This window comes from Haliaeetus leucocephalus, unplaced genomic scaffold (assembly GCF_000737465.1).
Source record: "Haliaeetus leucocephalus isolate CR32 unplaced genomic scaffold, Haliaeetus_leucocephalus-4.0 Scaffold451, whole genome shotgun sequence".
Taxonomy (NCBI): domain Eukaryota; kingdom Metazoa; phylum Chordata; class Aves; order Accipitriformes; family Accipitridae; genus Haliaeetus; species Haliaeetus leucocephalus.
The window spans coordinates 6,273,235-6,286,146 of NW_010972887.1; the positions used below are offsets into that span (position 1 = coordinate 6,273,235).

A 12,912-nucleotide genomic window follows, 5' to 3' on the forward strand; every position below is an offset into this window, starting at 1 on the left:
AACCAGATGGAGAATAGGGAAAAGACCGAAGATGTGCTGGCAGGCAAGGTGGAAACAAGCAGACTGGATGGAGGAATGGTGAAAAAGCTGGAGCAAGTACAGTCAGGTTTCTGAGGGAGGTCTGAGTCTGTTTCAGAGCTCGAGGGATGGAGGTTGTAAGGGGAATGAGGAGGGTTGGGATGGCTGGAGGATGGCAGGTTGGTTGGGGCAGCCTGTATCAGCGGTAAGGTAAGGATGGAGAGATGCTGCTTCTCAGTACGGGGCTCAGACGTCTGTGCCGGCGTTTCAAACAGGCACATTGCTCCGCTGCTATCATTATCTAGCCAGAATTTGATGGACCATAAAACCAGACTGAAAGTGCAGCTTATATCCTAGGACAGAGGAGTACCAATGACAGAAAACGGTCTCAAACCTCTAATTGAAAATGATGCTCGTACTAGGAGCACGAAGATCAAAGATGAGATAGACACACCAACTTCCACTCATAAGGATTAGCTTCTGGTCATCGTTGGGACACTTGCCAGCCTTCACTCCTCCACCCCTGACAAAGCCCAGCAAGAGCCAGACATGGAGCTTTTCGCTCCCTTCCTCAAGGGAGGAATCGCCCTCCGAAGCACACTTGCCTGAAGTCCTAAGTCGTACCTCTTGATTCCTTTAGAGCCTAAACCCAAGCTTTAGCACCACGGAAAATTAAAGATTTCTTAACTTCCTTCTGGATATTTGCTGTGTACTTCGAACCAGCAAGCTACTGAAAAATTAGGTTTTCAAATAAATGAATGATTACTGAATTAGGAAATATACGTTATGCACTTTTTCTCTTACCAATGACTGTAAACGTGATGTTTATAACACTGAGGGAATTTGGTCCCATAATTGGAGGGAGAGGAAATGCAGTGCCAACAATTTATTAAAAAATAAAATCTGTAAAAAATCTCTTAAAAAGATTTTCAGTAAAGTATGTGCAACAGGTTTTATTGGTACTTGTTAGCAATGACCTGCATATGTCATTTGTATGAATATGGCCCTATCAAATGCATGATGATGAGACACATTTCACAACGTCGTCCTTTATATAGACTCTATTTATACACGAGGATGAATGAATTGACAAGACAAGAGGTGCGGCATATAGATTTGATATACTGGCATAAATTTAGGATGATCTACATTATTCATAAGTACTGAAGCCACAAATGAGATATGTAACAACATCCAAAATGAGTGTCAATAGAATCTGTTCCCGCAGTGCACCATCATATATTCCTATCTGTCATGTATTCCTTAGAAATTTCTCCTTCTAAGAAATCTGGTGTTCTCAGTCTGGAAAGCAACGTTGCCTTGGGATCTGCGATAAGACTTGCTGGGAAGAACAAGCTTTCAGAAAACTGTCTAAAAAGAACTGGACAGAAAACACAAAGTATTTCCTGCTCCTAAATTATTACCTCTTTTTCCAATCCAGCTGTGCCACAGTTGGGGACCCAAAAGTTATTTGGATCAGATCAATTTCTTGGTGTCTTAAAAACTGCAAAATCAAAACTAAAACAATTGAAGTGTCACCAGTCCAGCAGGCAACAGATACGACAGAACTGACAAATAAACTAAACCCAAGTCTATTTTTACAGACCAAAGAGGTGGAGGGATGCAAGTCTACATTTTGGAAAACACATATGAGCTAAAACCTCGGCTATTTTGAAGCTCGCTCGTCATTAATGTACATTTTAAAAAGGTTTAATTTACGACAAGTGCACCTGGTATAGGATTTGATTATTCTCTTTATTGCCACAGTATCTCAGGCACAAAGCTGTGTGTATTCAGCATAAAACCTATTTCTTTTTTCAGATGGGTGAAACTGTTTACAGAGTAGTGGTTGTCAGAAACCAAGAAACGGAAGGAGTGTGCAAGAGTGGTATAAAAATATTAATGACCACTTTCATGCCAGATACAAACCAGAAGCTCTCCACAGAAGCCCTTAACCTTCCATTTGAAAGGGAACTAAGTGTTTTCACCTGCTAAAATCTCGGTCTGGATTTCAGATGAGTGACCTCGGCCTGAAAGATTTTGTTTCCTATCTGAACCATCCAATCACTCACACCTATCTCTCTGTTTCAACAAATACACAAGTGTTACTGAAACACAAGTCATAAATAAGGTCTTACACTGCCAAGTAAAATAAAAAATGCTTACTGTCTTTAATATTTTTAATTTTACAACGTATCGATATTATTTAGTTTTACAATTACAAAGATTTTAAACATGTTCTTTTCACTAATATAAGAAAATATGTGCATGAAAACTACTTGTGGAAAAATCTATTTTAGGGTAAGTGTACAGTAAAGAAAAAAAAGGAAAGGTACCTGGAATTTCGGTGAAAGACTCTCCAAGGATAGACACGCAAAAAGGTAGATCTTTCTCTTTCAGTTTCAACAGGACTTTAAAGAACGTTTCAGGATCTTTGTCGTGTTCCCTTAAAACAAACAGAACTTATCTCAGTATCATTTATGCTTACTTGTGGAACTGTTGGTCTGGTTTTTTTTTATCAGAACAGTATTTCTCTTAAATTGTACTTTTGGGGACTAAATGTCATCAGCGTAATTTCCCTCTTTGCTCACGCCGCATGGTTAAACCGTTTCCTTAACCCAGCACTCGGGATCAAAACTCAGTTTCATCAGACTTTTATCTCTCTTCCCTGTCTTCAGATGATGCCTTTACTCTTCCAAGTACCAACTTTGAAAGTGAGAAGGACTGAGTAATAGCTCACCTAGCTGAAGGCAAAATCATGCTAAAAAAAGGAGAAAGGAGGAAACCCAAGATTTTTTAAATTTTTTTTTCCCCTGTCAAAAAATACGCATACAATCTCCGTTACAGTTTACCCCCTTTTTCAGGAGGAACAGGTTAATCAAAAACTCTTGCTAAAACCATAGGACTTCCCAAACTAGAATTTTATGAATCCATGCTGCACTAATGTAAAGCTTCTGATCCATTCCGTGCTTTAGGTAAAGAAGAAAGGAATAAACTAGCACGAAGCATTTTCTACCTTTAGACTTTTAAGGAGTTAACTGGAAGTTAAAACAGAAAGTAAGAAACCTGTAGTTATTTATAATCTCAGCAGAAGATAATAATAAAGGTTTGTATGGGTATGACACTCAAAACACAAGGTTGGTTATCCAAAAAGAAAAGAAAAAGACAATTTGCTAATCTATGTTCTTTACTAGCACAGAATGAAAGGTTCAAAAGATACCACAGATGATCTAAATTTCCCAAATTCGGTAAGTTATATTAAAAATGAAATGAGATAATTCCCCCACTCCAAGGTGAATATTCTATCTTGCATTTAATTACTCTGCTTTAAATTATTGTATTTCAGACAGATGTGCACCATATGTCTTTAAAATATTTTGGTTTTATTTATTATTTAGAAAATTCCACTGTTTTCCTTCCTGTATTAAGGGAAAATCTATAGCTCAGCTGTCCTGGTGTCTTTCTTCACAGACTAATTTTGTAGAATGAATCTGTAGGTTTGACACACTGCTATATGAAAGATTAATAATTATATCATTCAGGAAATCTGAAGCCAAATGACATCTGCAGCTCTACATGTGTTAATTTCTCATTCAGTCAATATTTTTGGTTTAGGGAATTAAAACAAATTAATCGTATAATTAATGTGACTTCCCTAGGCTGAGAAATCTCCAGGAATTGTGGAGTTTTCAGAATTAGTTGCATTTTCTTAAAATAAAGCCAGACAATAATTACTTTAAGAAGTCCTCCATCTCCCAGATTTGTTTTGTTCCCAATAATAAGGAGGAATGCAACTGCATAAGCTTCGTAATTTGTTTCACATCTGTGAACCAGGAGTTTTCACGGTGGTTCCAGTAACCGAAGTGGCTATGAGCGCTGGCTCGGAGCGAGCATTTCTTCCAGTCGCAAAGATCCCAGAACTACCTACTACTTTGCTCACATCCTCGTGCTTAAACCAGCCACCTGTTTTTGGTAGGTACACCGTGCGCAGAACCACGTCGCCAGCGTTTCAGTCCCCTCCAAATGCCCGGCCGAAAGAGCCAAAATGGGATTACAATCGAGGATTCCGACTCGGCTGGAAGGGAACAGCTCTGTCAGAAACATGTCAGTGTAATTCATCATAATGTTTCCCGTTAGCCTCAGTTTCCCCCAGGCGGGTTTTCGGTGGGTGCTCTCTAATTGATCCTGCTGAGCCCACCCCGTATGTGATGCTCATCCGAAACCTCCCCGTCCGGAGAGCAGACAGCCTCGACAGACAGAGCCACGACGCTCCCAGGGATCTTTCCAAGCTCCTCAGAGCCGCGCTATCGGCTTCGCAGTCACAAAAAGTCCTTCCAGCAAAGGATATGCTTTCCCTCTCCCTTTCCAGAAGAGACCAGGGGTCCCAGAGGCAGCCAAAAGTGGAGGATGCTGTTGGAGCCACATTGTCAAGGAGCTGGCAGGAGAATACGGAGCCTTACAGCTCGTCGAAGCCACATAAGCTGCACATATTTAGGAAAACTGATAGGAATTGGAAGTTGCAGCTTTGTTTAATAGGTGGGGAAGAACAGAAGGAAAATTTGGCACCCAGAAGGAATGCTGAAAGGGGAAACGTTTCCTCTGCACTGGAGCCTCTCTTATGGGTTTTCTGCTGGAGGTGATCCTCCTTCCATATCCCCTTTTAAAATAGTTTGCTTTTATGTGATACTCACAGATTTTAATGACATGTTTTGCGAATTGTGTAGCTTTTCTATTTGGGAGGTCATCTTACTCGATTTATCGGTTCCTGTGACTTTTCCACATCACAACCGTTTTATTTTCGGTTAAGACCTACAGAGAGCTTCTAGCACGTGCATCTACAGATCACAATGTATTATTATCCTTGCAAGTTAGTAAAGGTAGAGCTGCTCCTGGTAGAAAGCAACTAATAGTACAAGACCACCTCTTTACTGCATCAAAAAGAAGAGAGCTCTGTTTCTTGGCTGACATGGAGACAATCATATACAATCCAGTCTGCCTTACTCAGCAACAACTGCTAAACACACCAGATTGTCATAGCAGTGATCGTGGAAAAAGATGAACACAATATGGAATGTCTGTTCTGTAAAGATCTGCTCAAAATGACGTGCACTTTTGGCTGCATCTGTTGCATTTTTGAGTTTTATTAAACAGTATTAATTATATATACTCCATTTCCTGAAGAAAAACTGCAAAACTGTATAAAAGCCTGATATTAAAATGCAAACTTTTCTTTCAAGACACTGTGTTTGGGGAAAAATTAAGCTAATGTGATTCTAGGGTCTGCCTTTGTTGTTTAGTTTAGGTATTTGAAATGCATCTAGTAAAGGAAAACAAGAACTGGGCATGGTATGAAAATGCTCTAAATTTCATCGTTAAGAACATGAAGACATCAGAATGACCACGCTCCAGTTGTAAATTCCACAAAACAGACACAGGCACCATACCTATACTCGGATTTGAGAGCACTGCCACTGGAGACCTTCAATCTCCATGTTTAGATACTGCACCTTAAAAATTTTTACCCAGGATTACTCAAGGCTTTTTTTATTTTTGAGTCTAAAACACATTTTAAGAGAGACATTTGAAGTCTCTCTTAAGAACTGGCTGAGGTTTAGTGGTCTGGGTATGGGAACGTGGCCCAGGGTTCAGCCTGATTTATTGACTTCCCTTTGTAATCTGAAATAAAACTTTCAAGACGTTCCTTGAAATGGGGAATGGGAGGGTGCTGGTATCAGCAGCACCAGTATTGAGCCTCCATTATTTCTGCCTTAGATTTTTTGTTTATAAAATGGGTGTGACAGTATTATTTTTTCACCACAGAAGGATGCTGTCAGGATTAATTGATGACTTGACATCCCTCTTTTCAGCCTAAAATGATTAAAAAAAGCAACTTCACAGCACTACGATGATGCTTCTCTATACAATCAATGGCAACAGGCTTCAAAACACCCTTCTGCTATTCAGGGATTTTGTGAATTCAGCCTGAGCCCTCGAGCCCTGCCCATTGCTGGAACTGGAAGGAGAGTGCACAGAGACCAGCTAAACTGGAGTCGTTCCCTGGGGCTGCAGGATACCCACACCCCTGACCAGTGATGGGAAACACATTTAAAAAAAAAAAATAGAAAAGAAATTGCAGAATTTGGCCCTTTACATTATTCAGTGCATATTCATCTCTTGAATTTGAGTGAAATTCAGTAAGAGACCCATATGGTCTTCTGTGACTAAAGTTTAATTTTTTAAGTATATGTAAACTTATCATACATGGTGATAATCACAGCTATTTTGGATCTGGAGGAAGACACATATAGCTATGCAATTAGACAGTAGAAGAGTTGTGGAAAAGAGACAGGACTTGCTCAAAGGGGCAAAATAACTGTAGTCTATTTAAAAAAATATATTAAAACCTACAGTTTATGCAAGTTAATCAGTAACATAAAAGTGCCAAACTAGGGAAGAAAGTCTTAATATTTCAGAAAATACTGCGTAAGGGGTACGTAATGCTTGTGATATCAACAGCTCTGTTGTGCCATCTCTTAAGGTGCTACATATTCTGAAAGGGTTACAAATAAGCGCAGCTAAAAGCAACATTAAAAGGGTTGATCTTAATCTTCTTAGGACATTTAGCATGGGAGATTTTCAGTGGCAGAGAATCCCAAATTGTGAGGGCACGCAGTAATATTTTACTTTTTACAGTGCCTTAAATCCAAGCAATTCAAATCCAAACAAGATGGGTGCATCTCCTTCTGCCTCCCCATTTTGTAAAATCACCTGAATGTCAGATGGGTAAAGGCGGGAAATGGCACTACTAAACCAGGTACAAAATCTTCAGAAGTTAAAGCAGCATTTCAATTTTTTTAGTATTTTTTTAGGATATATAGCAATAGCTAAAAGACAGATTTCTGCCTACCTGCAATTATTGCTAGCAAATCGCTGATAAAATAGGCCACTGAAGTATCGCTCATTATTTATGAAGCTGGGCAGCAGTCGTGGAGACAGGACTGGCGAGCCAAGAGACATCCAGGGAGGAGAAAAAGGGACACGGGACATCGGCAGGGAAAGGCACAGGCACAGGCACGGCCACGGCACGGCACAGGGAATGCGTGAGGAGCAGGGATGGGGCTGGGAAGTCCATGAGCACAGAATCAATAATTAAAAGTGAAGGAAACGAAGTTTCTCAGACACAGACCTTGAAGTGGATGACAGCGATCCTTTAGTTTTGGGAAAGTGAAATAGCGAGGAGTGAGTTTGGCAGCAAACAGGGCAGACGAGATGGGCAAAACAATGCAAAGGGGAAGAGAATCACAAGAAAAGAAAAAAATAATTAAAAAATACAAATATTCAAGTTGAAAACTAAAAAATTATGGCATATCCAAACCTGGGGTGGGGGGGGAGATAAATATGGGTAAATAGGAGTGAAAAAGGAAAAGGCATAGGCTTGGGAAAAATGAAAGAATACAGAAAAATCAGACTTGGAGATAGGGAGAAGCTGCAGAGAGCATTTGAGAGTGCTATCAGTGGTAGAGAAAAGGTCAGAAAAAGATCAGTAAAGATATAAATTAGGAAGCAAAAATAAAACTGCATGGCAATTAAAGGAGGGGAACCGAAGAAGAGGAGACTAAAGAGAGCAAAGGCACGCAACGGTGTTAGCAGGGAAGCACAGCGCAGTGAGGATGGAGAACAAAAGCACCACGGAGGAAAAGGTAGAAAACATGCAAAATCCCTTGTAAAAGTTAACATTTTTGAAGGAATGAAGGTGAAGAAAAGCACGGGCAGTGGCTGGTGCTGAGAGAGGGCTGCGAGGCGAGAGCTGCACCTCTATCACACCCAGAGCCAGGAGCTGGAAGGTGCCTTTATCCCAGTAACGTTCTTCGTTTGGGTGATAACGGCAGGAACTTGAGGTTCTTTACTGGTTTGACTGATACGGTACAGACTTGGGGAGGGTGATGAAGGATGCCACGGGCTGATAAGAGGACTCATATGACATCAGCCTCCTGTTGACCCTGTATCTGTCCAGGGCATTCTCAAGGAGCGAACGGCAGCACATCAATAAATGGTGCAGCCTTTGCATGCACACTCTGCTGGAGTAAAAACAGGGCTCCGTTTCAAGTCAGACGTAACCTAAAGAACAATATCCGAGATTTTTTCACTGCATTATACTATCTACTATATTACACTTTGGTATTTCACATCAAATCTTGAGCTCAGAAAAATCTGAATATAGGTTGATTCTAATCTAATAAAGCTAGAAAGTAGCAGCATAATCACAAAAAATAAGCCTGGCCTTCAAAACAGAGAATTGCCGAGTTCTGGTCTTTTCCTGATACTGATTTCCCATGAGACGGCTCTGCCCAGGTTTCCCCATCTGTAAGATACAGTCTTACAGGAGCTTTCATTTACAGAAATGTGGTGAGGATTGGAGTCAGTAAATACTTCAGGGGGATAATATTCTTCTTAAAGTAAGAGGACTCATGCTACAAGCCTATTCAATGTACCAAATGAAATACATTCTAGTAATTATTTTCACAGAGGACAGAGGACTTACCTAAATCAAATGACTTTAATGTACATTTTCTATGTTAAGATTGGGAAAAAAAAAAGCAGACAAAAAAATTAAAATTCTAATACCAAATTTCTGGTAACAATGCTCATGATAACTGCAAAAGAGGAAATATTACTGCCGGGAAAGAGCTATTAGAAAAGAAACAGGGGAAAAAGAAGTAACTATGAAAATGCAAACATGAAGGAAAAGTTAATTGCTTTCCATTTATTCAATTTATCACAGGATTTTTCCATCTTTTTACATTTCGAATATGAGGTAGAGGTAGACTGTAAATATGTAGTTAAGTCCAATGAGTTTTCTTTTTCAGCTGATATGCTTACAAAATGTCTTTGCTGTAATTGTGCCTCTAAACATTGTCTGGCATCATCAACATCAAAAGTTACCACAATATCTAATCCCCCCTCAGTTAATAGAAAATGGAGTCAAGTAGAAGAAAATGTTTTTGCATAAGTGCCACTGGAAAAAAGGAACCTAGAGAATAAATTTGAGCTAGCAATTTGGAGGTCCTACAAGCAAAAAAGGTCCCGATCTTTGCCCGTGCTCGCAAAACACCTCTGCAAGCCAAGGAATTAAAAAATGGCACTAGAGAGGCAAAAAGCAGCCAAAGAGTACCGGCAAATACAGTGTTTTATTTTCTATTATAGCCCGTGACGTATTTACAGTGAGGAGCGTGTATTTTACCTCCTGATTTTTTCAAATTGCTGGCCTGAGAAAAATGGGTGGCATTTTGCTTTACGCTGGAAAAGCATTTTCTCCTATCTTGTGTTATCTAGAAGAGATTCATAAAAAAAGAACCTTGGGAGTTTATTGTTTAGATTCTTCTTCTTCTCCCCTCACAGTTCATGAAGAAAAAACTCAAAATAAAATATTGCGCATTCTCTAACCAAAGAAACCTCAGGATCAGCATCAGTCATTGAGCCTCCTGCTTATTTCCTAAAGAGAGATTAACCTTTGAAGACAAAGACCGGCGTTTGGTCTCAGTTACCTTGGTATAAAAATCAATGCACTTTTATTCAGATGCCTTTTCGTTTCTTTTACTCCAACTTAAGAGAGCCTAGCTTTTCACAAGTATAGGATTCAGATAAAAAAACATTTTACTTGAATTTGCAACACAACCCAATAACTGCTGTGGACTACCCCCAAATAGTTTCTTTTTAAAAAAAAAATATTAACTTCCTTTTGTGTTCCAAAGGTAACATAACAAATGGTTTCCTGTTGTTGTGAGGCAAGATAAAATAATCTGAGTGACCCTGACAGCCCTGATAACCATACACAATATATCCTATTGTAATTCAATATACTATAAAAAAGTCGTGTCATGGTAATAATAGATGGGCATGAATATGATAAAAGTGAATAAAAATCTACTCAGGTGGTTCCTTGGAAGAACAGAAGAAGAATCAAACATAAGTTACTACATAAAAACTACTTTACTACACGTTTGCCTGGGAATGGCAAGCCCACCATAAAAGACCCTCTGTGATTTCCGTGGTGGACTCACATCACCAAACTACAACTACGTAACACTCCCCCGGATACACTGCCTGGGCCAAAAAATAAGTCCTGGTCCTTCCTGAGTAATACCCCAAGAGGAATTAGCTCAGGTACCTAATAAAACTCATCCTTTTTGGATTTGTGAAGCTGTCATCTCCAAGGATGAAGCTCTTAAGCAGGAACCTTCTTGGCACCAAGACCAAGGCTTCAAACTAATTATTCAACAAGATTAAAGTAACTACAAATCTCACCGCTTTCAGAAGGAAGAATCAACTCATTTAATTGAGTCGGTTTTTGCACAAACACAACTGAGAAAAAGCAGAGATTAGAGGACAAAGGGAGGAAAAAAAGGGTGGAAACATGGAGAAAAGGAAAGCAGGGGAGGAGAAGAACGGAAAGGGAGAATCTTCTAGAAAAATTCTGCCAAAAGGTTTCCAGAACATCCAAAGAACAAGATTTAAAAAAAAAAAACCCAACACTGCCCAGCAAAACTGCAAACCATATCTTGCATATGTCAAATTTCAAATAAGCCTCTGTTTTAAGTATTTGAACCTCTTTTTGGTTTAGAGTAAGAACTGAATATTTGGATGCATTTGATTTTGAGTCAAGGATACGCCTCTTGTTGCATGTGTTGGAAGTCTTCCTGAAAATGTAGCCAAGCCTTTGAAAAATTTCTTTTTGTGCCTAGTCACCGAACGGTCCACGTGTCTCGGGCATACCTTAGGCTAAAGCTGAGTAAACCAGTCTTACTGTCGCAGGTCAGGCTGCTAAAACCCAGGCAGGATCTAACATCTGAACTGAAAACACAGATCTTGTCTTCACTTTCAGTGACTCCTCTACTGCATTCAGAATAAAATTATTGGACTTTGCAGAATAAAGAACTGCTTTATAGGCATTGAAAATAAGGAACAACAAGAAAATGGAAGATTTGGTTAAGAAAATAAAGTAGTATAAGAGATGGGTTGAAGAGGCAGAAAGCAGTAATAGTAATGCGTGCTTTTCTAGTTTGACTAAAACTCTTCGATGAGGACCAGAAAAAAGCAAAGAGGACAAATAAGATCCGATCAAATATGACCAGCAACGCAAGAATAGCATGGCAAAGAAATAGTGAACTGAGCGAAGAAGTAAAGGAGATGGTGAAAAGATACAACACAAGGCCAGTTCATACAGGGAAAAAGTGAAATGAGTGTAAAAGACCAAGAGGCCAACAGAGTCAGGTTGGACAACGGGGCTTAGGAGAAACAAGGGACCAATGTGTTGTAGAAGGTCCCTTGCACAGGTAGGGAGTGAAACGATGGAGACAGAGTAAGGCTAAGAGCCTAGAGAAGAGTGAGACGCAAATTTGCTGCACAAGGGGACTATACATAGAGGAGATGCCCGAGGAACTGAGCTTGGCGAAGACAGAAGGAAGAGGTTTGAAAGAGAAAGGCCAAGACCAGCTTGGGTGAATGGAGCAGAAAAGGATTGCTTTGACAGCAACAGGTGGAAGAGTCCCCTTCCTTCAGAGTCTTGAGAGGACTCCTCGGTCCCACCAGTTCACATGCTTTCCTGCTCAAAGACTTGGTTTCGCAGTTGTCCCAGAGAAGACAGACACCACAAAATGAGCTTCCCACCATGGAAAAAGGGAGAGACAAGCTTACTGGAGCTTTTATGGCAAACTGTGATACATCTATCCCAAACTTAAATCATCTTCAAATGTCCACGTGATGCAGTTGCGGTCTTACATTAACTCAAAATCAGTTTTTCAACTATGGCTGAAGCATTTATTGTAACAGGCTTCAGAGGATGGCACTTAAGTGGCTGCTCTGCGAGCACCTGGAGAGCCCAGAGGGAACGAAGAAGGAAGGTTTCTGCATGTGATATTTTAAGCAGAATCTTGATGTTATTTAACTTGTTTCTCATATTTAAGAAAAGAGGTACATCAGAGTGCAAAACCATCCCATGGAGCAGAAAACCACTCACAGGGCTTGAATTTTGCTTTCGTTACAGGTAACAGTGCTCTTACAATCTGATACAAGGGCTTACTGCATGCACCCCAGGTAAGATGCTGCTTCAACCTTGACTTTCCAGCAGTGGAAAAAAGGTTTACACCAAATTGCTCTAAACACAATGAGAAGCAGAATTGGGCCACAGCGCTTAAATATAGAAAAGAGAGTGCTTAGAAGAAGAGAAAAAACTGAGTGTATTTGGGGAAGCAGCGAGTAAAAAAATAAGTTTTATTTTAATACGATTCTTTTTCAGCATATTAAGTTCTCCAGTATCAGAATGAAGTCTGCTAAAAGTTAGTAAATAAAGGCTTTCAGGAGAGCTTTATTAAATCACTTATGACTTATCGAGTTAAAACTCCCACTCAGATATCTTAATAAAACTTCCAGAAAATATATTTAATTTTCCTGAAATCAGAAGCCAATTACTAACTACAGGAGTTACTGTTGGCTACACCACTGATCAGCTTTCTGTAAATAGAATATTTACCAACAACTTGAATTAGTTCTCTAAAGTTTCAGTTTCTGAAGGTCAAATAACTATGTAACTGCTTAATAAAGAAGCAAAGAAGTACCTCTAAATATCTCCAAGCTCTGATGGGCTTATATTCCGCTCCTTAGGTGAGGTATTAGCAAAGCTTATTTATTTTCATTTCCAAGGCTTTTATTTGCTCATTCCCTTGTGGTAAAGCTGATTTCCATGATGATTCCCTTCTTAATTTTAATACCCTTTTTACTCATCATATAGACATAAGAATTTTCCATAAAATAATGAAACCCTTCCAAAGGAAATGAAGACAACTAGGAGAGGAAAGTAAACTACAGCTTACTTCCCCCCCCCCCCCCCACCATCTT

At 39.6% G+C, this 12,912-nt stretch overlaps 1 protein-coding gene across 1 annotated transcript in view; it reads right to left on the bottom strand.

The window, feature by feature from the left end:
* The window catches only part of GTDC1 (glycosyltransferase-like domain containing 1), a 174,192-nt gene that overhangs the window by 15,083 nt on the left and 146,197 nt on the right, over positions 1–12,912 (bottom strand). The window contains exon 7 of the mRNA XM_010575191.1: positions 2,355–2,464. Coding sequence (XP_010573493.1) covers positions 2,355–2,464 — 110 coding nt within the window. The remainder of the gene's footprint in view (positions 1–2,354; positions 2,465–12,912) is intronic.